The sequence below is a fragment of the Mobula hypostoma genome, chromosome 7, assembly GCF_963921235.1.
Source record: "Mobula hypostoma chromosome 7, sMobHyp1.1, whole genome shotgun sequence".
NCBI lineage: Eukaryota > Metazoa > Chordata > Chondrichthyes > Myliobatiformes > Myliobatidae > Mobula > Mobula hypostoma.
In genome coordinates, this window is record NC_086103.1 from 161,895,370 (window position 1) to 161,923,264 (window position 27,895).

Genomic DNA, 27,895 nt, shown 5'->3' on the forward strand with positions numbered 1-27,895 from the left:
CTTGATTGATATTTTATTCCCTTATTTGTTGTACTAACATCCTTCCACATCTATTATTTCTTTTCACATTTAATCTTTGTACCATCTTTCCTGTAACACTCTTCATTTCTCACTTTCTCTGCATCTTAGAACTCATCATCTTTCTCAGTTTTGATAAAGTTCGAAGTAAATTTATTATCAAAGTATACGTCACCATAAACAATCCTGAGATGCACCTTCTTGCGAGCATACTCAATAAATCTATAGAGTAACTATAAAAAAAATCAATGAAAGATAGATGGTCTTAGCTAAATATTAACTGTGTGTGTCTCTCTTCAGAGATAGATTCTAAACTGTTGAGTATTTCCCGTAATATAAATTTTTTTAATTTTTAAAATGTTTGTTGGTTTTCATCCATATTATCTGTGGTAGTTTCCATTGAAGTTCTACATCTAGTAAAAAAAATCACATTCAGCCCTAATACATTAGCTTGGAAAATTCAAAAGGAACTGCTTTTCTGTATACAGGTCTTCAGCAGGTTACACATGCCTGAACTAAGCACAGCCAAGAACATACAAGTGAACGTTTGGGAGACAGGTGGAATGGATTTGCCGCCAGCTGCAAGGTTACAGGTATCTTGTGTTGGGTAGAAACAGGGGATTTCTGCTTGCCTTTGCTCCCTCAACCTAATGAACCGAGCAGACTAACTGAGTCAGTGAGGCCAGCTGAACTGTTCATTTTCAACCTAGGAACTGTTTGGATAATGAACGGGACAGAACCCTGACATAACCGGGGGAGGATCTGTATGAGAGAAGCTGCAGTTACTTAACCCATTATAGGGTATATCAATTGAATGATAAAGATTCATCAATGGACTCTAAAGTTTGGCACCTTATATCTTTATTAATTGGAGAAATCTAATAACACATATCCTTTTCATTTTTTACTTAGTTATCCAATTCCTTTTCATAGGAGTACATGGATAAAATTGTAATGTAAAAGCTAGTAAAATTCAATAAATAATAGTGGTTAATTGTCAAGGTCAGACAAGAAAGGAACTTGAACAATGTGGAAGGGTAACAGGTAGCTGAACAGCTTTATTGTCAGTGCAAAGATCATCCTCAAGGAATGCTTACATACAAACAAACAAAAGCAATTCCAATCACTGGTTAAATGATTCTGGCAGTGGGAGTTAAGAACAACTGTAGAAAATCACATTACATACATTAAACATTCAAGTAACTATATTAAATATGCCTCTGAAGCACTAGCTTACCTGATAGACATTTGCATTTTATTTTGATTCAAATCTGGTGCATCGGATAATCTGTTCTGGTTAAGGGCATCAGATTTGCAGAGGGCTTGACTCCCCAGTTTTTTCTCTGAAATAACTAATTCCTCATCTTCACTTGTAAAATCACTTACACTACTTTCATAATTCTATGTACAAGGAACGATAAACGGATAAGAAATTAGTACGCACATGAAGAACTAAATTTCACTGCATTAATACTGATAACAAAGCTTCACGATTTAGACTTGTAAAGCATACAGCATGAACAGCCATTTTGCATTCTATATAAAATCTGAAATAATAATGGAAACATTAAACAATTCAATTCACTAATATTTCAGTTCTATATTAATTTTACTGTATTATTTCAAACAAATTAGTTACAAGGAATGTTTAGTTTAAAAATCTAACTAATTTTAGTGTTGTGGTTCATTAGTACATAGTATGTTGTGCTGCAATTGACTACTTGCAAGTTCAGCTGCCTCAAATTCTTCAAAGTATTTAAAATGTCATTGCCAGTTATGCAAAAAAAAGCCGAGCTACATAGCCAGGCAGTACAATTGTTAATACTCTTGAATTTAGTTTTATTATGCAAGTAAAAGTACTACAAATTAAATATCATGCATATCAACACACAATGGCCAATGCAAACACATAATTTTTATTTCACATCACTTCCACTCCTAAACAGCCAGAATTTCTCATAAGACCTTGGAGCAGAATTAGACTATTTGGCCCATTATGACTGCTTTGCCAGTTGATCATGGTTGATTTATTTTCCCTCTGAACCTTATTCTCTTGTCTTCTGTCCATAACCTTTGACACCCTGGTAGCATAGTGCTTAGCACAACACTTTACAGTACCAGCGACCAGGGTTTAATTCCCACTGTTGTGTGTAAAGAGTTCGTACATTCTTCCCGTGACTGTGTGAGTTTCCTCCTACTGTCCAAAGGTTAATAGGCTGATAGGTTAATTGGTCATTGTAAAATGTCCCATGATTAGGCTAGGGTTAAATCGGTGATTGCTGGGTGGCGCAACAGAAGGGGCTGAAGGGGCCTATTCCAAGCTGTATCTCAATAAATAAACTTATCAATCTCCATTTTAAAAAACCCAAGGACTTGGCCTGCACACCCGTCTGTGGCAATGAATTCATCACCCCCAGGATAAAGAAATTCCTCCTCATCTCTGTCCTATAGGGATCTTTTTTTATTCTGAGGTTGCGCCCTCTGGTCTGGACTTTTCCACTATTGGAAACATCCTCTGCATATCCTCTTTATCAAGGCCTCTCAATATTCAGTAGGTTTCAATGAGATCCCCCTTTATCTTTCTAAACTCCAGTGAGTAAAATCCCAGAGCCATCAGCTCCCTCCATGGTTCTATCATTCACCTACATGCAAGGTAATTTATAAGGCCAATTAACCTACTATATTTTTGGGATGCCGGAGGAAACTTGTGCAGTCACATGAAAACTTCAAAGACTTCATTGGCCATCAGGATTGCTGGTTGGATTTGTAGAATGTCTAAGGGATGGGTTTTAGAACAGATTGTTGATGAGCCCACAAGGGGATTGGCTGTGCTGGATTGGGTGTTGTGCAATGATCCGGAGGTGATAAGAGAGCTTAAGGTTAAGAAACACTTAGGGAACGATGATCACTACATGATCGGGTTCACCTTGAAATTTGAGAGGGAAAAAACAAAATCCAATGTGTCGGTACTTCAGTGGAATAAAGGAAATTACAATGGCATGACAGGGGAACTGGCTGAAGTTGACTGGAAAGGGACATTTGCAGGAAGGACAGCAGAGCAGCAATGGCTGGAGTTTCTGCAAGAAAATGAGGGAAGTGTAAGACAAATATATTCCAAATAAGAAGATATTTTCAAAGGGAAGAAGGACCCTACCATGGCTGACAAGTGAAGTCAGAGCCAAAGTGAAAGCAAAAGAGGGCATACAAGGAAGCCAGACCTAGTGAGAAGAAAGAGGATTGAGAAGCTTTTAGAAACTTACAGAAGGAAACTAAGAATGTCGTTAGGAAGGAAAAGATGAATTATGAAAGGAAGCTGGCAACTAATATCAAAGAAGATACTAAAAGCTTTTTTAAGTATATAAAGGGTAAAAAAGAGTCGAGGGTAGATATAGGACCAATACAAAATGACGCTGGAGATATCATAATGAGAGATGCAGAGATGGCAGAGGAACTGAATGCGTATCTTGCATCAGTCTTCACAGCAGAAGACATCTGCAGTATACCGGACATTCAAGAGTGTCAGGGAAGTGAAGTTTGTGCAGTGAAAATTACGACTGAGAAGGTGCTCAGGAAGCTTAATGGTCTGAGGGTGGATAAATCTCCTGGACCTGATGGAATGCACCCTCGGGTTCTGAAGGAAGTAGCTGGAGAGATTGTGGAGGCATTAACAATGATTTTTCAATAATCGATAGATTCTGGCATTGTACTGGATGACTGGAAAATTGCATATGTTACTAAGCTATTTAAGAAGGGTGGGAGGCTGCAGAAGAGAAACTATAGACCTGTTAGCCTGACATCAGTGGTTGGGAAGTTGTTGGAATCGATGGTTAGGAATGAGATTACAGAGTACCTGGAGGCACATGACAAGATAGGCCAAGGCCAGCATGGTTTCCTGAAAGGAAAATCCTGTCTGACAAACCTACTGCAATTCTTTGGGAAATTACAAACAGGGTAGACAAAGGAGATGCAGTAGACGTAGTGTACTTGGATTTTCAGAAGGCCTTTGACAAGGTGCCACACGTGAGGCTGCTTAGCAAGATAAGAGCCCCTGGAATTACAGGGAACTAAATAGTGTAGATGGAGCATTGGCTGGTCAGCAGAAAACAGAGAGTGGGAATAAAGGGATCCTATTCTGGCTGGCTGCCGGTTACTAGTGGAGTTCCACAGGGGTTGGTGTTGGGGCTGCTGATTTTTACAATTTATGTCAATGATTTGGATTACGGTATTAATGGCTTTGTAGCTAAATTTGCCGATGATACAAATATAGGTGGAGGAGCAGGTAGTGCTGAGGAAACAGAGAGACTTAGGTAGTTTAGGGGAATGGGCAAAGAAGTGGCAAATGAAATGCAATGTTGGAAAGTGTATGGTCATGCACTTTGGTGGAAGAAATAAACGGGCAGACTATTATTTAGATGGAGAGTGAATTCAAAGTGCGGAGGTGCAAAGGGATTTGGGAGTCCTTGTGCAAGATACCCTAAAGGTTAACCTCCAGGTTGAGTCGGTTATGAAGAAGGTGAATGCAATGTTGGCATTAATTTCTAGAGGTATAGAATATAAGAGCAGGGATGTGATGTTGAGGCACTCGTGAGACCACACTTGGAGTATTGTGTGCAGTTTTGGACTCCTTATTCTAGAAAGGATATACTGACATTGGAGAGGATTCAAAGATTCACGAGAATAATTCCAGGAATGAAAGAGTTACCGTATGAGGAACACCTGGTAGCTCTTGGGCTGTATTCCCTGGAGTTCAGGAGAATGAGGGGGGATCTCATAGAAACATTCCCAACATTAAAAGGCCAGAATAGATTAGATATTGCTAAGTTATTTCCCATGGTAGGGGATTCTAGGACAAGAGGGCACGACTTCAGGATTGAAGAGCGTCCATTTAGAACTGAGATGCAGAGAAATCACTTTAGTCAGAGGGTGGTAAATCTGTGGAATCTGTTGCCACGAGTGGCTGTGGAAACCAAATGATTGGGTGTATTTAAGGCAGAGATAGATAGGTTCTTGATTAGCCAGGGCATCTAAGGGTATGGGGTTAAGGCAGGGGAGGGGGGATGACTAGAAGAATTGGATCAGCCCACGGTTGAATGGGGGAACAGACTCGATGGGCTGAATGGCCCACTTCTGCTCCTATATCTTTTGGTCTTATGGTCAAATATTCCACGTACATTAGCACTTTCATTCCCAGATCATTCCTGTAAACCTCCTCTGGGGGTTTAACGCCATTACATCCTTCCTTAGATATGGGATCCAAAACTGCTTAGGATACTACAAATGAGGTCTGACCAATGCCTTATAAAGCCTTGGCATTACATCCTTGCTTTTATATTCTAGTCTTCTTGAAACAGATCATATCTATCAAGAGTTCCTTTTTCACTTTTGACATGTCACATTTTAGTTGCTCTAACATCATTCAGAAGATCCCCTCTGAACTTCCAATTGATAACCAATATTCCTTAGCAATGTTTTCAAAAATGCATTTCCTTTACATTGTTTGAAGGAATTATTTGTGAGTACTAGAGCAAAATGTCTTCCACACATTAGCATTACCCATTATGCAAAACAATTAATCTCAGTGCACCAACATCTTTCTGCTTTATGAAAGATACCAAACCACAGTTGCTTGATTAGTACATGGGCAATAACTTAAAAATGGGAGCAAATTAATTTTAAGTATTCCAACTATTTCTCATGTTAATACAAAACTCAGATTCATGATATGTGATGTGATCAATATTAGCAATCTCAAAATCAAAACATGCTAACACTAGTTAGGCTGTGGTAAATCCTGGAACCTTTTCAGTTTTATAACTTACAGGATCCTTGTAGAAGAGGTTTTCCAGCAGACTCTTATCATAATGAGGATCGTTCAATTCGCTTGCATCAAGAATACTACTTCCACCGGATAAAGACTCTGGAGGGGAATGTATACCATGCCAGTAATTGTGAGGGATGGAGTCAGTACTGTAGATAAAAATGCCAGACAGAATATGAAAGAAAGGTGTTTTAGTTATTGGGGTTTTGCCAAAATGACAAGAGTTTACTACATTTCATTCGTAAGTTTTGAATATTTTTTATTATCATGGTGAGGTTAATTTTGATTTTGTTGTCCAGATGCAACACCTATGTTGTGGATTGATTATCTCTTATGTAAACTGCTTCAATGACTTCAACATCATTGAAAAGTCAGCATATTCTGTAATGGATGGTAAATCCACAATGCTAATGTCCCATTGTTTTTGAAGTTCAAATTAAAGCTGGTGAATCCAAGAAGTGTAAAAATCTCTTAGTTAACTGTTTTTATGCTTAAAAATATTTCGAACATACAGTCAGTGGCTACTTTATTAGATATACTCGTTTGTTAATGCAAATATCTAATCAGCCAATCATATGGCAGCAACTCAATGCATAAACGCATGCAGGCATGGTCAAGAAATCCAAACATCAGACTAGGGAAGAAATGTGACCTAAGTGACATTGACTGTGGAATAATTGTTGGTGCCATACGGGGTGGTTTAAGTATCTCAGAAAAGGTTGATCTCCTTGGATTTTCACACAACAGTCTGTAGAATTTACAGAGAAAAGTGTGAAAAACAAAAAATATCTATTGAGCACCAGTTCTTTGGGGGGAAAACGGCTTATTAATGCAGGAGGTAAGAGGAGGATGACATGGTTCAAATTGACAGGAAGATGACTGCAATTCAAATAACCATGTGTTACAATAGTGATGTGCAAAAGAGCATCTCTGAATGCACACCTTGAACAGAAGACCATGAACATACACTCAGTGGTCACTTTATTAGGTACACAAGATATATAATAAAGTGGCCAGTGACTGTATATTGAGGACTCTACCATAAAATTTCCTTACATTATACTTGTACAATGGTGAATTGATATAAAAGTTAACTACATTTATCAAGAGACCTCCCTGTAATATTGATGTGACTCGGACACCGGTGTAGATTGAACAACCAACGTTTATTCACCAAACTTCCATTTTTTTAACCCTTTTTCTACATCCTGACGTCATACGCACTCTAACGCTACGAATACTCACACAATACATTACATCCCCCTTCTCAAGATTTTTTTTAACAACACTGTGAATTACCAAAACAATGCCTCTAGGTATGCCCTTCTTACAGTGCAACAACTATGACATAAACTAAAAAAATCTTACCTTCTTGTACTGTATTCTGCATTGTATTTTACAATACTAACAGCAGTGTATTTTCTTTTACTAACATAGACTAATAAACCTTTTATTTCACACCTTGGAACTTATGACATGAGTGACTTTGCCTCAAACTGTATGTCTGGTCTCTGTATCTAGCTGGAAGTTTGACTTGTCTCCCAGACCGTGTGTGATACAACTGTGACTGTGCTTGACCTTCATCCGTGTCAGTCTCTCAAGTGGCCTCTGTGTCTTTGGGGTCTGCATCATCACTCTTGGTGTCGTTTGTTTCCATGTCTGTATCTGTGGAAATGTCCTGTGCATCTGTACGTGGAAACTCCCTCTCGCCTGTCTTCAGCAGATGCTTCCTGTTCCTCCTGTAGACTCTTCCATCCGGTGTGCGAACTATGAAGGATCTTGGTTGCTGATGTCTGTTCACAACCACAGCTGGTTGCCAAGTGTCCCCTCTCTGTATTCTGACATTTTCACCTGTATGCAGATCTGGCAACTGTCTTGTATATCTGTCATAGTAGCTCTTTTGCTTTATTTGCTTGTACTTTTGCTTGTCATGTACTTGAGCATTACCTTCAGGAGTCAGTGGAGTTGTGGATGTTGGCAGATTGGACTTCAGACGACGTCCCATCAACAGCTGCCCAGGAGAGAACCCCACACCCTCAATCGGTGTGTTGCGGTATTCAAGCAGAGCAATGTAAGGGTCACCGTTGCTGCTATGTGCCTTCTTGAGCATGTTCTTGTCAGTTTGTACAGTTCTCTCTGCTTGTCCATTAGACTGAGCGTGCCCTGGACTGGAAGTAACATGTTGAAATTCCCAGCTTTCTGAGAACCCTCTGAACTCACCACTGGCATATTGTGGACCATTGTCACCAACGACAATATCTGGAATACCCTGTCTTGTGAATGTTAACTTCATTGCGGTAATGACACCTCGACTGGACGTGTCACTTGGTGATCTCCGGATATTTTGAATAGTAGTCCACACAAAGCAGATATTCTGTACCACTGTAGTGAAAGAGATCTGTGCCAATCTTCTCCCATGGTCTTCCTGGTAGTGGGTGGGGAAGCAGAGGCTCTCTTGGATTGCTGTTTTTGTTTTCATTACAGACAGCACACTGAGACACAATGTCCTCAAACTGAGTTGACATGCCTGGCCAATAGAGAATGTCCCTTGCTCTTTCTTTACATTTCACTATCCCCAGGTGTGACTCATGAATTCTGTTGAGCATTTCCTGTCTCATTTGGATTGGTACAATGAGCTTTGCCGTTTTGGACATTAGTCCTGATGCATAGCTGATTTCCTCTTTAAATGTCCAGCATTTCTGCATTTCCTTTGGAACATCTTTTCTTTCTGTTGGCCATCCATTCATTGTAACGTCTCTTAGCATTTGCATTTCAGGATCATCTGCAGTCGCTTTCCTGAACATGTTCAACTTCTCCTCAGAGATGGGTAGCTGAGGTATAACCCAGCCGACCTCCAGCTCTCTTCCTAGCAACTCTTCCTTTTGCTCTTTGAGGGAAGCACGGCTCAAAGCATCAGCGATGTACAGTTCTTTTCCTGGCTTATGGATGACTGTGAGAGTGTACCTCTGTAGCCTGAGAAGCAACCTTTGCAGCCTCATAGGAGCTTGGTGGAGTGGCTTTTTGAAGATGCTCTCAAGTGGCTTGTGATCACTCTCAACCTGGATTTCCTTGCCATATACATATTGGTGGAACTTCTCATACCCATAAACTATGGCGAGTAATTCCTTCTCGATTTGAACATATCGGCGTTGGCAGTCCTAAAGTGCTCATGATCCGTACACCACAGGCCTCCCATCCTGCAGTATAACAGCTCCTATTCCTGCCGAACTGGCATCCACAGACATTGTCACTGATTTATTGATATCATAGAACTTGAGTACTGGTGCATTGGTAACCAACTGCTTCAATGAGTCAAAACTTTTCTTTTGTTCGTCTTCCCAATGCCATTCAGTGTTGCTCTCTAGTAGCTTTCGGAGTGGAGCGCTGACCTCTGATAAGTTGGGAATGAATTTGGCAAGATACTGTATCATGCCCATGAACCTCAATAGTTCTTGCTTGTCTTTGGGTGGTGGTAGCTGTACCGCAGCTCTGACCTTTTCGTCATCTGGTTTTACCCCATCAGCACTGAGCACATGACCTATGTATTTGATCTCTGTAGTTCTGATCTTACATTTACTTTTGTTCAGTTTTAGGTTGTACTCACGTGCTCTCTCCAGGAGCTTCCTCACTCTCTGATCATGTTCCTCAATTGTATCACCCCATATCAGCAAATTATCAATGATGTTGACCACCCCGTCCAGGTCTTCAATCATTTGTGCCACGGATCTCTGGAATACCTCTGATGCAGAAGAAATCCCAAAGGGTAGACGCAGGAAACGATATCTCCCTATGGGCGTGTTGAAAGTGCATAATTTGGAACTTTCTTCATCCAGCTTGATCTGCCAGAAGCCTTGATTTGCGTCTAATACTGCAAAGTATTTTGCATTAGGCATGCGGGAGACAACCTCTTCAACCGTGAGCAGCGGATAGTGCTCTCTTTTGATGGCTTGGTTGAGATCCTGTGGATCCATGCAAATCCTCGTCTTTTTTTCTGTGACCACTGTCACCATACTATTCACCCAGTCGGTCGGTTCTATTTGTCTTGTTATGACTCCCATCTGTTCCATTCTGTGTAGCTCCTCCACTACTCGATCCCTGCGAGCTACTGGAATCTTTCTCGGGGCATGCACGACTGGTGCAATAGTTGCATCAATCTTGAAATGGTGTTTCCCTGGTAAACATCCTAATCCAGAAAACAAGTCATCAAAGTCTTTGAGAATGTCATTTTCTTTTTCAACACCATAAATTCGCTTCACCAGGCCTAGCTTTGTGCATGTTGCTTTGCCCAGTATTGCTGAAACATGTTGCTGCACTATTTCAAACTCGATCTTGTATTTTTGACCTTTGTATACACAGGTGAGTGCTTTTTTGTCCAGTGGCACCGTCTTGTGGCCGAAATATGCAACAAGCTTGCAGGTGGATTTTTCCAGTCTTCCTCTGATGTCCAGTGAGTTGAATGTTTCTGCCGACATTACATTGCACTTTGCCCCAGTGTCAAGCTTAAATGTCACTTTCCTCCTGTTTATTATCAGATCTTGGGTCCAATCATCTTCATTCTCCATCTCTGCATTGTCAATATTCTTGATGCATACCTCCTGTTCCACTTCAACTGTGCCAATGAACATGTCACTGTTGCCCTCACTCTGTTCCACAGCATGCATTTTCCTTGCGTGCTCCTTCGATCTGCACATCTTTGCAAAGTGATTTCTCTTCTGGCATAACTTGCACGTCTGACCAAAGGCTGGACATTTTCTGTATCCATGTTTATAACCACACTTGTTGCAATTAACTTCCTTTTGATTATCCTGTGGAGCTGGCTTTGTCCTACTCTTGCTGGTTTTCAGTTTTTATTTTGTGCACTTCAATCTCTTCATTGAGCACTTTAACCTGACTTGACGTGATCTCGCTGGCACGGCAAACATCAATCGCCTTTTCTAATGTAAGATCTGCCTCTCTCAATAGCCTGCCTCTCACTTGATCATCTCGTATGCCGCATACAATCCTGTCATGTATTAAAGAATCATGCAGTTGTCCAAACTCACAGTCTTTTGCCTTGCTCTTCAAACCTGTTACGTAGGCGTCTATGGTCTCCGTTGGTCCTTGAGCCCTCATGAAAAACCGGTGTCGGATGAACGGTAGTTTTTTTCTCGGTTCGCAGTAATCTTGAAACTTTTTTTTCAACACTTCAATTTTTTCTTGCTCATCATCTTGGAGGACAAACGTGTTGCAAACCTTTATTGCCTCTTCTCCCGTTACGTGCAGAAACATAGCACATTGCACTTTCTCCGTCTTTTCAGCTAGGCCGCTAGCGGTGCAAAACAGCTCAAGCTTCTGGATCCATATTTTCCAGTTTTCAGCAAGATTACCTTGTAGGCTTAAACTTGACGGTGGCTGTAACTGTGACATCTTTTACATGTCTTCTCTTTCTTTTTATTTTTCGTGTTTTCTTCTGACACCATGTAATATTGATGTGACTCGGACACCGGTGTAGATTGAACAACCAACGTCTATTCACCAGACTTCCATTTTTTTAAACCCTTTTCCCACGTCCTGACATCTTACGCACTCTGACACTACGAATACTCACACAATACATTACACTCCCCTCTTTTCAAGAAACAGTATATTTCACGAAACAAGATAAATTTAGACTGCTGGATTTCAAGTCAAGTCTCTTAGTTTAAAACTTCTGGGAAAATCATTAGGACATCATGCTGCAGTAAAGCTATAGTTTGTGAATCTTCCTTAAAGATTTGCAATGCAGCATCCATCTTTTAAGATTTCATACCTAAGGAGCATAGAGGTGCAGGAGTTAATCTCCTGTGACTCATTCAATTCTAACCTAGAGTGCTATCTGAATGGAGTTTGCATGTTCTTTCTATAACAACCTTAGTGTACAGGAGTTTCCCCTGGATTTGCTTCTTTCCGCCCAAAAGTTAATTTGCTACTGTAAACAAATAATCATGTTAAAAATCTGTTTAGGCAGCTTTGGAAAATTCTGATCAACCAATCATAATGGAAGCCTAAATTTCACTTAATACTTATCAGTATCATCTGATTGGGGTTTACGGGATGTCCAGGGAGGGGTAGCATCTCTGGTGAAAAGGCAGCTCACTCACTTTTGGTGCCCACCAGACACCCAGCTCTCACTTGTGACTCAAGTAGCTGTTTGCATGTGACAGTGGCCACACCCCTGTACACCTCTTCGACAGGCTTGCTAAATCAGGAGATGGTAATCGGCAGTTAGGAACTGTCCTAACATGAGCGGATGAGATCTACAGTGAGATCTAACAGCTAGGAAGGCGGTAATGCAACGCTCTGAGAAGAGCAAAGGGCATGACAAAGCACAGAAGACATCATGGTCATCCACTGTAAACAAAGAAGACCCCAGTTTGTGACACTTGCTCGTACCACTGGACTTGGACTTCTGAGGTCAAGAGAGAGGAACTATTCCACCACAATGACTTTTCCACTTTATAAACTCTATTGCACAAGTTTCCTGTCATCGTCAGACATGACGGATAACCAAGGGAAGACCACCTGATTAACTTAATCAGAATTTCAACGTAACTGTCCTTCCTACAAAATTAACATTATCTAACTACAGATACCCCTTTTGGTGCTGAACAATCTGTAATAAAATATAATTAATCTTCATGGAATGATAAAAGCAAAGTTTGAATTTATTATGAATCCATTTTCTTGTGCACCAATCCTTTCAATCCTTGACGTAGATTGTTACCCACTTGAAAAATACATGGAAACCAATGCAAGGTTCAAATAAAGTAAAGCCTGGATTTACCTCCCAAGGAGCAACTTGATGGCTGTGGCCTCTGTGTTAGGATAATATTCCTTTAGAGGGTGTTCAGGAGAAGGTAGAAAAGTATCTCCAGTTGGGGAAATTTCTTCTGATTCCAGCAAATTATGAAACAGTTTTCCAGTAGGGGATTGAGGCATTCTGACAGGAAGAAGGGGAAAAAAGGCTCATAAAACAACAAGTTAATGCAAAAATAATTTAGAAATATGATATAACATAATTGTGAGCTTACACAAAGCTGGCATTCAGAAATTTAAAGCACAGAAACCTGTACTCATAACAAATATTCACCACAACGTGTGCACAATTAAATGACCAACAGGTAACAATCTTAAACATATTTTGTACATCAAATTAACCTCAGATTATTCTCCTAAATATGTAATTTCACAGTGGATTACAAGTATTGTGAATAGTTGAAATTACGTTCTATACTCTGTGTGATGTCTGTTGTGGAAAAATTGCCTGTTGAATTGCTTCCATCATCAGTCATTTTCTTGATGCACACATGTGGCAAGCTGATAATGAACAAATAATAAAGGATGCTAAAGAAGGAATCTCATAAAAGGGCTCAAATGACATTGCAAATCGCAAGTTATTATAACCATTCTCTGAAGCCTTTGATGAGTGCATTGCCGATTAATTTATTCTCAGTTTGCATGTGCGACTTCTATCAAGCAGACAATACATGGTTTCACTTTATTTTCGAATATTTAATCTTCGTTATGACTGTTACTGATGTTTTAGCTCCTTTAGATAGTTGAATTACAAAGATATTGATTCTTGGAGATTAAAAATAATGAACAATGCAATTAAAGGTTTAAGTGATCATTTATAATGGACCTGGAAAATAAATTGATAAACACAAACATTTCAGAAAATAACATCATTAACACCACTGGTCTTTTTATATTTCTGTAATATTTCTTTATATATTACCATTCAACTATTTACATGTATACCACCAAACAAAACAATGTTCCTCTCAGTACTGATAAGACCATACAATATAGGAGCAGAATTAGGCCATTTGGTCTATTGAGTCTGCTATACCATTTCATCATGGCTGATCCAATTTACCACTCAGCTCCAGTCTCCTGCCTTCTCCATGTATCACTTCATGCCCTGACCAATCAAGAATCTATCAACCTCTGCCTTAAATATACATAAAGACTTAGCCTCCACAGCTGCATGTGGCAATGAATTCCACAGATTCACCACTCTCTGGCTGAAGAAATTCCTCCTCATCTCCATTCTAAAAGGATGCCTCTATATTCTGAGGCTGCGTCCTCTGGTCTTAGACTCTCCCACCATGAGAAACATCTTCTCTACATCCACTCTATCAAAGCCATTCACCATTCGATAGGTTTCAATGAGGCCATCCCTGATTCTTCTGATTACTAGTGAATACAGACCCAGAGCCATCAAATTCTCTTCATATGACAAGCCATTCAATCCTGGAATCATTTTCGTGAACCTCCATTGAACACTCACCAGTTTCAGCATATCCTTTCTAAGTGACCCAAAACTGCTAACAATACTCCAAGCGAGCCTCACGAGTGCTTTATAAAGTCTCAACATTACATCCCTGTTTTTATATTCTAGTCCTTTTGAAATGAATGCAAACATTGCATTTGCCTTCCTCAACACAGACTTAACCTGCGAATTAACATTTAGGGAATCCTGCACAAGGACTCCCAAGTATTCTGTATTTTCCTCCATCTAGGAAATAGTCAACCCTTTCATTTCTTCTGCCAAAGTGCATGACCATACATTTCCCAACACTGTATTCTATCTGCATCTTTGCCCATGCTCTTAATCTAAGTTCTTCTGTAGCCTCTCTACTTCCTCAAAACTACCTACCTTTCCACATATCTTCATATCATCTGCAATTTTGCAACAAAGGCATCAATTCCATCATCCAAATCATTGACACACAACGTAAAAAGAATCGATCCCCCACAGACCCCTGTGGAACCTCAGAAGTCACCAGCAGCCAACCAGAAAAGGCTCCCTTTATTCCCATTCTTTGCCTTCAGACAATCAGCCATTGCTTTATCCATGCTAGAACCTTTCCTGTAATACCATGTGTTAATAGCTTGTTAAGCAGCCTCATGTGTGGCACCCTGTCAAAGGCCTTCTGAGAATCCAAGTACACAACATCAACCAATTCATCTCTGTCTATCCTGTTTGACATTTCTTCAAAGAATTCCAATAGATCTGTCATGCAAGATTTTCCCTTGAGGAAACCATGCTGACTACGACCTATTTTATCATGTGCCTCCAAGTACCTGAGACCTCATCCTTCATAATCGACTCCAACATCTTCCCAACCAATGAAGTCAGACTAACTGGGTTATAGTTTCCTTTCTTCTGCCTCTCTCCCTTCTTGAAAAGAGGTGTGACATTTGCAATTTCCAGTTCTCTGGGAGCATAACAGAATCTAGTGATTCTTGAAAGATCATTACCAATGCTTTCACCATCTCTTTCAGAACCCTGGGGTGTACACCATCTGGTGCAGGTGACTTATTTACTTTCAGAGCTTTCAGTTTCCAAGAACCTTCTCTCTAGTAATGGTAACTTCACACACTTCATGACCCCTGACACCTGTAACTTCCACCATACTGCTGGTGTCTTCCACAGTGAAGACTGATGCAAAATACTTATTCAGCTCATCCGCCATTTTCTTGTCTCCCATTACTACCTCTCCATTATCGTTTTCCAGCAGTCCAATAACCACTCTCGCCTCTCTTTACACTTTGTGTATCTGAAGAAACTTCTGGCATCCCCTTTAATATTATTGGCTAGCTTACTTTTGCATTCCATATTCATTTTCTTAATGACTTTTAAGTTGCCTTCTGTTGGTTTTTAAAAGCTTCGCAATCCTCTAATTTTCTACTAATTTTTGCTCTATTATTTGCCCTCCCTTTGGCTTTTATGTTCTGCTTCTCAAGTTTCAGGGTGAATTCAATCATATCATGATCACTTTCCCCTAAGCGTGAATTTGATCATATTATGATCATTTTCACCTCTTTAATCAATTCTCATTCATTGCACAACACCCAATCTGGAACAGCTGTCCCCTAGTGGGCTCAACCACGAACTGGTCTAAAAAGCCATCTCACAGGCATTCTGGAAACATCCCCCACCCCCCGCCCCCCGGAATCCAGTACCGACCTGATTTCCCGATCTACCTGCATATTGAAATCCCCCATGACTATTGTAACATAGTAATGTATTGTAATTTATAGACCACATACTTACTACTCCTATCAGTCTTTTTACTCTTATGACCCTTGCAGTTCCTTAGCTCTATCCACAATGATTCAACAACTTCCAACCCTTTGTCACCTCTTTCTAATGATTTGTTTTCATTTTTACCAACACAGCAATGCTGCCCACTCTGCCTTTCTGCCTGTCTTTTCAATACATTAAGCTCCCAGCTATAATCTTCTTTCAGCCATGATTCAGTGATCCTTACAACATCATACATGTCACTCTGCAACTGTGCTACTAGTTCATCTACCTTAGTCAGCATACTGCATGCATTCAAGTATAACACCTTCAGTTCTGTATTTACCCTTCAATTTTGTCTGTCCTTTATGTTGCAACTCCTCCTGTTGACTACAATTTTGCCCTATCAACAGCCTCTCCTCACTACATGATGCCTCTGTTTGTAAACCAGCTACCTCATCTTCAGCACTATCATCCACCTTTCCTACGATACTTCTTGCATTGAAATATATGCAACTCAGGACACTAGCAACACCATGCTTAACCTTTTGATTCCTAACTTCGTCTGAGGCCTCCACAACCTCTCCACTAACTGTTCTGACACCCATACACACAACACATAAAGTAATATTAACACAATTAACAAATAATAAGGGACGTTTAGGACACAAGTTAAAAAGTAAACAGTTTAACACTACTAGCACTTCATATACGATGAGATCTGGGTGGTGGCTGGGAGTTCAGTAGTCTTACGGTCTGGGGTAAAAAGCTATTTCTCATCCTGACAGCTCTTGTCCTAATACTACAATATCTCCCACTTGATGGTGGGGGGGGAAGAGGGGGGGCAAGGAGATTGTTGGACAGATGAGAGCAATCACTGACAATGCTAAGGATTCTCTGTAAGCAGTGCTCCTGATAAATATCTCTGATGGATGGAAGAGAGACCCCGATGAACCTCTCGGCACTCCTCACAACCTTTTGTAGGGACTTGTAGTCAGATGCCTTGCAATTGCTGTACCAGACGGTGAGGCAGCTGGTCAGGACACTCTTGATGGTGCTCCTATACAAAGTGGTTAGAATAGGGGGGTGGGAAGCCTCGCTCACCTTAACTTCCTGAGAAAGTGGAGACGCTGCTGTGGTTTCTTGACCAAAGAGGTGGTGTTGAGGGACCAGGTGAGATCGTCTGTTATGAGTATGTCCAGAAAGGGACTTATTCATCATTTTAAAAGCTAACATTAAAATACTATTTGCTCAAAATTCATCACATTTTATTTAGTAACAAGATTAAAATGAAGACTGGCTTTCTATTGAAATTATAATCAAACTAATTCAAAATGATCAATTTCTATACAGTCCTTAATGAAAGGAAATGAGCAATAGTATACTGGAATAAATGCTGAACAATACAGCATCATTTTTCTTCCCTGTTTGTATGAAAGCACAACTACCTACAGAAGTCTAACACTATAACTGGATAACTGAAAATACAAAACAATTATTTCTGAGGAAAATGGGCACTCGGAAAAATAATTTCAATTCAAACTGACATTTCATTTCAAGTAAAATTGCACGTCAATTTTTTCCTCACTTCTTCATTTGTACTGATCTGCAGTATATCAATTTTAATAGGCATTTAGAGACAGGTTTATTAAGAGTTTTAAAAAATCTTCCAGGTACAGAACTTTAATTACGCAGTTAACATATTCTGCTCATCAAAAACTGATAAACCTGTGTATTCCAGGATTTTCTCTTTATAGTATCAAGCACAGGCATTAAAATCATAGCTACAGTTAAAATTAGGCCACAATTTACTGATAAATCAATAGTGAGGCTACTGACTCTCACTGTTATTCACACCCAAAAAACAAATAAGGTTCAGGAAATGGGAAGGTGGTAATTAAATTCAAAAATCTAAAAGTTATTGTGTAAGTTGTACACTTAATCATCAGTTTCATGAAAATAGCATTATTGTATATACATTATTAAAACAGACTGAATTTTGTAAAGCTTATAGAGTATTATAGCACAGAATATTAAAATAAATTCCCCCAGTTAGTAAAGCCTTGCAGATTTTAATCAAATTATCCTTACAACATCCTCTCTGGTTCTCAAGGTGATCTATTGCACACACTGAAGCTCATCTTTTAGGTTTTAATATTTGTTGAATTTTTAAATCCATGCTGATGGCAAACATAGCAAAACAGACTGAATGGTGAGTAGAAAGGGGGAGAGGTGGCAAGACTAGTTATCATTGTGCATTAGTTGATGAAAATAAGCATGCAGGTATAACGGACAGTTAAAAGGCAAATAGTCTATTAGCCTTCCTATAAGAGGAGCGCAGTGAAGAAACAGCAACATCTTACTACAATTGTACAGGACCTTGCCAAGACTATCTCTCAAGTATTTAGTGCAGTTATGGTCTCTTTATCAGATGAACATTCTTGCTACAGAGGGAGCGCAGCAGAGATTACCAGACGGATTCCAAGGATGGCGGGACTGATGCAAGAAGATGATTCACCTTATATTTGCTGGAGTTCAGAAGAACGAGGGAAATTACATTGAAGCTTATAAAACACAATGGGGATCAGACAAACTAAAAGCACAAAAGATGTTTCCTGGTGTTGGAGGTGCAGAATCAGGGATCGCAGTTCAATGATACAGGTACTGATAAGGAGAAATTTCTTCAAGCAGAGTAAGGTAACTCTGTGGTATTCTGTACCACAAAGACAGTTAATAGAGTTACTACTAATATCTAAAGAGATCAAGGAAGACTAACAGACTACTAAAATCTGATGAATAGCTACGATCATTCTGAATAGCATAGCGGGCTCAAGAGGCCAAATAGCCTAGTCCTGTTCCTATTTTTTTAAGATACTTGATTCTAGAGTAGATAGCAGTTAAACATTTTCATCCTTCCAAGCACATTGGTGTTAAAACTCACAGTGGATCAACTTTCTTAAAGCTGTTAGAAATTATATCTACTTTATTAGTGCTGGTATTAGTTCTGATTGGAATATGTGGATCAGAATTAACATGTATCCTCGCTGACAATCAATACTGGCGCAACTCAGGGACACATGCTAAGCGCACTGCTCTACTCTCTCTACACCCACAACTGTGTTGCTAGGCACAACTTAAATGCCATTTATAAATTTACCAGTGAAACAACTACTGTTCGTAGAATTTCAGATGATGACAAAGAAGCGTACAGGAGCAAGATAGATCAGCTTACTGAGTGGTGTCGAAACAACAAAGCTGCTCTCAACATCAGTAAGACCAAGGAATTCATTGTGGACTTCAGAAAGAGGAAGTCAAGAGAACACACATCATCATCCCTCATCAAGGGATTAACTATGGTCAAGGTTTGAAGTTCCTGGGTATCAACATACTGAAGATCTGTTCTGGGCCCAACATATTGATGCACTTACAAAGAAGGCACGACAGTGGATATATTTCATTCAGAGTTTAAGGAGACTTGGCATGTAACCAAAGACACTTGCAAGCTTATACAGATGTACGGTGGAAAACTGGTTGCTTCACCATCTGCTATGGAGGGGTCACTGCGTGGGATCAGAAGAAGCTGCAGCAAGTTATAAACTCAGCCGGCTTCATCACAGGCATGAGCCTCCACAGCATCGAGAACACCTTCCAAAGGTGATGCCTCAAGAAGGTGGCATCCATCATTAAGGACCCCCATCACCCTGGACATGCCAACTTCCATTACTACCATCAAGGAGGAGGCACAGGAGTCCGAAGACACAGAGTGATTCTGGAAAAGCTTCTTCCCCTCCACCATTAGATTTCTGAATGTACAGCGAATCCATGAACACTACCTCACTTTGTTTCTCTCTTTTTGCACCACTTAATTTAATTGTATATATATTTTTTATTCTTATTTATCGCGATGTACTGCTGCCTTAAAACAAAATTTTATGACATATGCCTGTGATATTAAACTTGATTCTGATTGAAAGCTAAGAAGGAAAACAAAATCATCCAAGTCAACATTTCCATTCATTCATTCACCTCATTCAGGACTCCTGTTAAAATGCAAATATTACAAAACATGTTGACAGCATATCCTAACAAGAATATAACCCTCATCAAACATGAACTGTAACATCTGGGTGAATTATCACAGGTTTTTTTTCCCATCCTTGGAAAGACTGAGGCTGGGCTGAGATAGCACATGCAGAGAAAAGAGTGGCAGGAAACAATAAGGAAAAATCCAGGTTATGCTTCATATCAATCTAATTCTGCTTTAAAAGAGAATAATACAATAACCACTGGGGCTTTGCCTCAAAAGATTCCTTTCAATAGTGGATAGTTTTATCACAGATATGAGAGGAAAACACTTAATTCATAAGGAAGTTGTTTTTTCAATGCACATCACATTAGTTTAAAATTCAATTACATTCATTATGGCACAAAATGTCTTGGTGACCACTGACAGTTTGATTAAGCTTACTTCCATTTTGGTACATCAATAGACTGACAATGAGTTGAGGAAGAAATGTCCACTAATCCAGATCCACCGTTCGGAGCAGTCTTCATTGCAGAAATTACCATCGCATTTCGTAGTTTGCTACCTCGGTCTAGAAGAACTGCCAAAAAAGAAATATATTGATTGATTGAATGAATGAATAATTACAAGAATTCTCACTACTATAATAATACGAGTTTACAATGAGGCTTTAATTTAAAGGTACTGAGTGAAAAGACTAGTTTTGACAATGTTATACAAGTAAAAGAACCTAGACTGAAAACACAGCAGCTTTCCTCAATAGTTTCACCATCATCGTTTTTAACACTTTAATGATAGCTAGACACAGTACTCAAAATATTAAGAAGGTAGCAAGTATATTAGGGGGCATTCTGAAAGAAGCATGTGCAAGAAATGTTTCCCGGAGTGACCTGGTTTGATTTGAACACCGGTGGTAGTATTTTGACTTCTGGAACCAGTTGGCTGCCAGTCAAATTTTCCTTCAACAAATTTCTATTTGTTAAGTTAAAATGGTTCAGTTATTGAATTCCAAATCATCGGTGAGAATAATCCTAGACTATAACCTTTCAAAAGGTTTATCCATTAAGTTTCACCACAACCAAATTTGTAATACTCTTTAGAACAAATTTACATATTATAAACTATGCATTTAAGACTACATCCAAATAAGTTTAGAAGATTGCACAAACTTCAAGCTCCAGCTGTACATGCACGTGATGATTGGACTGCGGCTGGCTTGTGCGTGCTGAGAACAGCCTATGTACCATCAATCTACAGGACATGACACTCAAGGACTTGGGTTATATTATTATTGCATCGCCTCTGATCTGGGCCGACATCTACGTGCCGGGCGGCACCTAATTAATTAACTTGTTTATTTCGGCTTTTTTCTTAAAAGATGTGCTGGGTGCGTCCCGGCTACTGCTGCACCGCTGCATTCTTCGCGGATCGGTATCGGTCCGCGGCCCAGAGGTTGGAGACCACTGCACCATCCCAACCTCCAACGACTCAGCCTAACACACCATCACCAGTGTGCTCAGTGCTGTCTTCCCGATTCCGGTAAGTCATACTACACTGTACATATATTATTTCTACTTTATATAGGTTGTGCATTTTTATGTGTTATTTGGTATGATTTGGCAGCTTCATAGCTTAAAGGTTACTGGAGAGAGTGTTCCTGCCAAGAGCGCTTGCGTGAGATTTTCGCTACGGTGGACAGTGCAGCAATGATTGTAGAAAAGTATTTCTACTTTATATAGGCTGTGTATTTATCATATCATTCTTGCTTTTACTATATGTTACTGTTATTTTAGGTTTTATGTGTTATTTGGCATGATTTGGTAGGTTATTTTTTGGGTCTGCGAATGCTCACAAATTTTTCCCATATAAATAAATGATAATTGCTTCTTCACTTTACGACATTCCGGCTTACGAACCGTTTCATAGGAACGCTCTACCTTCGGATGGCGGGGGGAAACCTGTATTCATCTATCAGGTCAACCTTCAGTCCTATTTGCTCTGGAAAATAAGCCTAGCCTATCCCATTTCTCCCTATATCTGAAGTTCTCCATCCAGGTAACATCCAATAGAATTCCCTCTGCACTTTCTTCAGCACAATCAAACACACATGATACAAAATGGGCAAATGGGACAAACACAGGACTGACATTTTTTTAAGTTTGGCTGTTGCTAAGGGTATAACTTATCACAAGAGAACTGCATGTGAAGCTAGCTTATCTTCTGTAATTCACAAGGGAATCGACAGAGTTTGCTTTTGCAATCGTTTGATACATGTATAAAAGGAGCCATGCTCTCTGTATTATTTGGAGTTTGAAACCCACTGTCAGCAGTTCCACTCCCCATGCTATCTATATACTACTAAAATTTTCATGCTCTGTTTGTCTGTTTGTGACCTCCAATTAGCCCAAACAGTGCATTACAGCAGCATTTTTTTTGACTAAATCGACTTAAAATGTGCTAACTTACAGAATGCACACAAAGTTCAAGGTTATATATTCATATAAAATTGCTCACTCATCAATCAACAGGCCCCGCTTTCCACAACCTGAGCCGATTCCAGCTTTAATGGAAACCGTGACGCGAGACCATGACGCATGCACACGGCCAGCCTCGCAGCAGCACCAACCACAGCAAAAGAGCAGGGCTATCATGTCCCTTTAGGAGAGTGCCAACCACATCATCAAGAAAAATCAGCATCCTGGAGGCTTTGGTGCTACTGCTTCGTATCTTCTATCAAGCATTAGGGTAAAAAAATATGGACAGCCTAAATATGCCGCATGGAAAGAGAAGGTGGACATTATGGTCAAGACTGCACTACCTTTCTCTCGAAGGGTGCCCCAACGGTCACTGGGCTGTCTAGTCGTGAATCAAGCTCTCTTTACTTCAAAGCCCAAAATGTCCCAGTGGTGTATTTGAGTAATTTCTTTAACAGGCATGTACACTTTAGTCTTTCACATTTTCACATTATGCAGCCAATGAAATAATTTTTTAAGGGAAACCACAAACCAAAATATGAAAAGAAGGAAGAGCAGTGTAATCTTTTTTTTTGTAAATCGCAACATAATATCGCTGGCCTGTGAAGGCAAGTATGCCACATGCCGCATTCACTGGCCTAGTGTCCAATATTGTCACTGACAGGGGATCAGACTTGGACCTTTAGGTCTCTCTGTTCATCAGCATTCTAACATGCCCTACCGAGTGATTACCCCTATTTAATTTTCCAGATATATCATTTGTTGGATTAAATTCATGCAAAATATAAGCGTAACAACAAATTTGTTCTAAAAAACCAATTTCAGATCAAGTTACAAACAAAATCTTTAAGAATTATTGCTTGATTTCAGAAGAATCAATTGTTGGAAACATGAAAGAGTATCATTTAGTTGGGTTGTGGAATGCCTAAAATGAAAAATAAGTCAGTAGCCTAGAACTCTCATATTTCCAAACACAGGAACAGGTCAGAAAGAAATGTAAAAGAGTGCAGACACTGCGGCAAATAAAGTACACAATATGTTCTGGGTTGTGACTAAATAAGAATTCAAATTCGTAACCTACCTGAAATTAGATTTTTAGTATTATGGCTTTCTGCTGACAGTACACGTTTCTCTGTACTTTTGTTTTCAGTGTCAGAAGTCTTTGTGGGTGCCAAAGAAGCAGAATTCAGCAGTTGATTACTTTCGGAAATATTTGTCTTTGTGGGACTTTTTGCATTTTCCTGGAAGTACAAATGATCTTTTCCTCTGAAGGGATGGACAAGAGAAACATCACAAAAAAGTCAAAAATCAATTTTCCTCTTTGGTTTGCTTATAAATTGTGTCCTAAATGCAGGGATTCTTAATTATCTACAAAGATAGTAATGATTACATTATTTTCCACAGATTCTTTTCATGATGTTCTTCTGTAATTACTAACACTCAAGTTTCCATTGACTTCCACTGTCCTTTGTAAAGTTTCTACCAATTTTTCCTGCCTTCCTCAAATACATCCACACCTCCTCAATTTAGCTCACTTCTTTCACAATGAAGCCTAGATGACTGTAGGGAGCTGTAGGGTTCTTCAGTCAACATGGCTTTCTGTTGTTGAATCCCTTTGTTTAACATGCTTCTCCTACTTACTATTCTATAATCACATTCCAGTCCTATCTACTTCTATTTTAAAGAATTGAAGAGCAGTAAGAATCCTTTCTCAGTGCTAAAATTACTATAGAAATACAAGCTACTGTGAATATAGGAAAAGGCGCGTTGGTCCACTTTATTTGTAATGCATATAATCTTGAAGTATAATGTCACTATTTAAACTTTCATTTAAAACAAAACTGAAGATTTGTTTTGCTGCTATTACCTGGGAGTATTTGAAGCACTACTTGACAGAGACTCCTTTCCACTTAAGCTGCTTAATGACAATTTACGAGGAGCGAGATTTTCTAAAGATCCAGTTCTTGAAGCATGCGCTGCTGCAGGACTTTGGTTGGACACTCCACCATCCACACTCGTGACAGTGGTTGGAAAAGAACTGCCACTAGCAAAAGTATCAGGTAGAGATTCCAGAGCAAGTGATACCTTGAAACCATGCCAATAACATAAATAAACTTAAATGATCAGCATCAGTAACATATAACAGTTAGTTACATATATTAAGGGATGAAACAACATGGGCAAGTATGTGCTAAAACAGACATGAACACTTTAGCCTTTCACATTCTCACATTATGTAGCTCGTGAAATATTTTTTTTGAAAAAGGAAACCACAAACCAAAGTATGAAAAGGAGTAAGTACTTTGTTCTAAAATGACCAATTCAAGTGACCATGGAGAGCTTCAATGCTTTCATGATAGTGCATGGATTCATCTCCACTTGATAGAGATGAAGGAGATTTGTGTTGACACCTCAGCCCAAAATCCCCTTACCAGTGGAGTACTTCCCGAGCAATATAATATTTGTGCTCATGTCACATCCATAAATTCTGAACCCATGACCTTTTGACTCGAGGATGGATGCAACCAAATGAACCAGAGACACTCCCTCCTGCCTAATTTCTCTTTCACCAGTCTAATTTCCCTTTATCATACTGGTGATCAAATCTGAAAACCACACAGAGTTCTAACTGCATTATGAAGAAACAGATATTTACAGCACAGGTTCCTCATTGTATCATGTTTGGACATCCCAGAATTCTACTTGCAACCTTCTTGGTTATGACATCCTAAGACCAAAAGACATAGGAGCAGAATTAACCCATTCAGCCCATCCTACTGCTCATCTAGATCTCTCTTCCAGAATCATTATTTTGCTTTTGCATTTTTACACCTACACTTTCAGGAAACAAGTTCCAACTCTGCTCTACCATCAATTAACCTGAAATCTACACTCATTATTCATTTCTCTGAAAGTTGGCCCTTCTGTTTAAGCCTCTCATAATCTTAAATATCCTGATAAAAATGTCAAAATCTCAACTTCCTTTCTCCTACTTTCACCAATCACCTGGAATGGAAATACCCACAGCCAAGCAAACCCAAGCACGCTCAATGTTATGATGGCAACAAAAGAGTGTTTGTTTATTAATTCATATTTAAATACAATACTGAAGGACTTAACCATAGATGAGATAATAATGATGCATGTAATACTATAGCAGTTCATTTTTCTCCTACAAATTAATTGACTGTTCACAAAACAGCAAAGATATCTATGATTAACACATATACTCTAACATACATTACTTACATTGAATCAGACAAAAAATAAGTTTATTCCATCAAAGGATAAAATCAACAGCCATGATTCAGTGATTAAATCAATCAAATTGCATTTTTATTCATTGATATTCTCAGCAGCTCCCCCTTTTAGTTTGAGGATTAAAATCCACAATCTTCTCAATGAACAATGAGTTGCCCTTTGCTTGATGTACAATTCTTTGATCTAATTTATACTTTATCGATTTAAGAGTAGAAAATATGCAAATAGTATGTAAATATATATTAATTTATGTTCATTGTTAGTGGTAGCAGCAGAAAGGGCACCCTATATATAACATGATTAAAACTTCAATATCTCCTCAGTCTTCTTTCTCCTCTTCTCACCATCCATCTGGGACAAAAACAACCCAAGCCAAAATGCCACAAAATACCTACAGCAGAGCTCAAATAGACAAAACGACATCTCACAGGAAATATGGTCATGTTTTCACAAGGATATGAAACTGTCAATGTTTAGATGCATTGCTCAAATTTTCGACTTACTCTATCAACAACTGGTCATTCACTCAGTGGAATAATATGGGAAGCTCTAATGCACCACAATAACAATTAGTGATTTCTGCAGCTTGCTGGTTATTTCTTCAATGAAACAAAATTATTACAAAATATTATTTGCTTTGGCCTATGCCAACTAAGTTCCAAACAATTTTGGGAAGTAAAATTTTATATATTTTCTAATCAAAAATACCAAGGAGGATAACATTTCTAACCTGTAGTTCTCCAAGTTTCTCCGAGGTGGGTGAAAAAACTGTGAAACATCCACTAATGTCATAGGTGGGTGACAGCTGTGATATTCCATTTATTTGAACTCGACCAATGGGAAGATGGTCAGCCTTTGTCATCACATCCAATATCAGCACACCCATATCTATCATGTTAAAAAGTTGAACACAGCAGCATGTAAGTCTAAAACTAGCTTGAGTTATTGCCAACAATAACCATATTCCAGAAATGAATTTTTTAATTGCAATAAATTTGATAAGTACATTAACTTTCTCAGGTAGTTCAAAGGTTCAGTTTATTATCAAAGTATGTATGCAAAATAAAACTCTGAAGTTTGTCTTCTCCGGGTAGCCATAGAATACAGAAAACCATTAAAGTAGTTGAAAGGAAGACATCAATCCCCTCCCCTCATATAAAATGAAAAAGAAAAACTTATAATAGCTATTGGTTTGCATTAAATGGTACTTTGTTATACATTAATTTCATCTGACAAACTCTGTCCATTCCTCTCATCATTCTCATCTCAGAATATATTGAATTTATTCTGAATCCATTTATATTCCTTACTAAACTGTTCACTTATCCAATCAGGAAATGACCTAAGTATATGGTTGCCCATCTATTTCAAACTATTTTTTTTAAATGAAGTTCAGTTTAGTTTACAATTATGCTAGTATGGTCTTTTTATTTTATTTATTCATCTTCAGGATCTGAGCAGGGTTGGCAAGACTGAAGTTTGTTGCACATCCTAAATGCCTTTGAGAAGGAAGTGTGAGCCACCTTCTTGAATTACTGTAGTTCTTCTGCCGAAGGAATGAAGATACATTTCCAAATCAGGGTCCTTCCTGATGGCAGATGTCCTAAATTTAGCAAGTGCTATCTAAATTATGGGTTTGGTTGGTGCTGTCAGAGTAGCCTAGGTGAGTACCTTATTGATGGTACATACTATGGCTACTGGTGGTGGAGGGAATGAACGTACAGGATGATGGATGTGGTACCAATCAAGTGAACTGTGTTGTGTTAAGATTCTTTAATAACATTGTTGCAGCTGCACGTATCCAGGTAAACACAAAATATTTCATCTTTCTTCTACCTTCAGCTTTGTAAATGGTGGAAGGTCATTTAAGAATGTTTGCAGGTTAGATGCTGCAAGATGACCTGCTCTGATAAGTGTGGTATTAATATGGCTACTCACAGATCACCCTTAGGAAAATGATAGTGGAGGCCTCTCATGGTAATGGATAGATGGCCTGTCTCTTGTCAGAAATGGTAATTGCCTTGCAGATTATGGCAAAAATTCTATTTGCCACATTAACATTTTTTAGTGCGCATGCGCCAGTCGTGCATGCAGCCTGGTACAGCCGTTTCAATCTATTCTTACTTTCTTCTTCTTACTTTTAATTTACGTTATTTTTGTTTTTTTTTCTCACGGTAACACGTCGAAGCTGCACCCTCTCTAACATGCTGGTAGAGAGAGTTTTATTTGGGTATTTTTTAGCGCTGGAA

At 39.1% G+C, this 27,895-nt stretch overlaps 1 protein-coding gene across 4 annotated transcripts in view; it reads right to left on the reverse strand.

Annotated features, from left to right (window-relative positions):
• Positions 1-27,895, reverse strand: part of c2cd3 (C2 domain containing 3 centriole elongation regulator) — a 170,524-nt gene that overhangs the window by 130,450 nt on the left and 12,179 nt on the right. For all 4 annotated transcript variants that reach the window (XM_063054448.1, XM_063054447.1, XM_063054445.1 and 1 more), the window contains exons 3-9: positions 26,377-26,534; positions 24,253-24,470; positions 23,467-23,651; positions 20,356-20,491; positions 12,639-12,794; positions 5,838-5,985; positions 1,256-1,419 (exon numbers count right to left, since the gene is read on the reverse strand). In XM_063054448.1, coding sequence (XP_062910518.1) covers positions 1,256-1,419; positions 5,838-5,985; positions 12,639-12,794; positions 20,356-20,491; positions 23,467-23,651; positions 24,253-24,470; positions 26,377-26,534 — 1,165 coding nt within the window. The remainder of the gene's footprint in view (positions 1-1,255; positions 1,420-5,837; positions 5,986-12,638; positions 12,795-20,355; positions 20,492-23,466; positions 23,652-24,252; positions 24,471-26,376; positions 26,535-27,895) is intronic.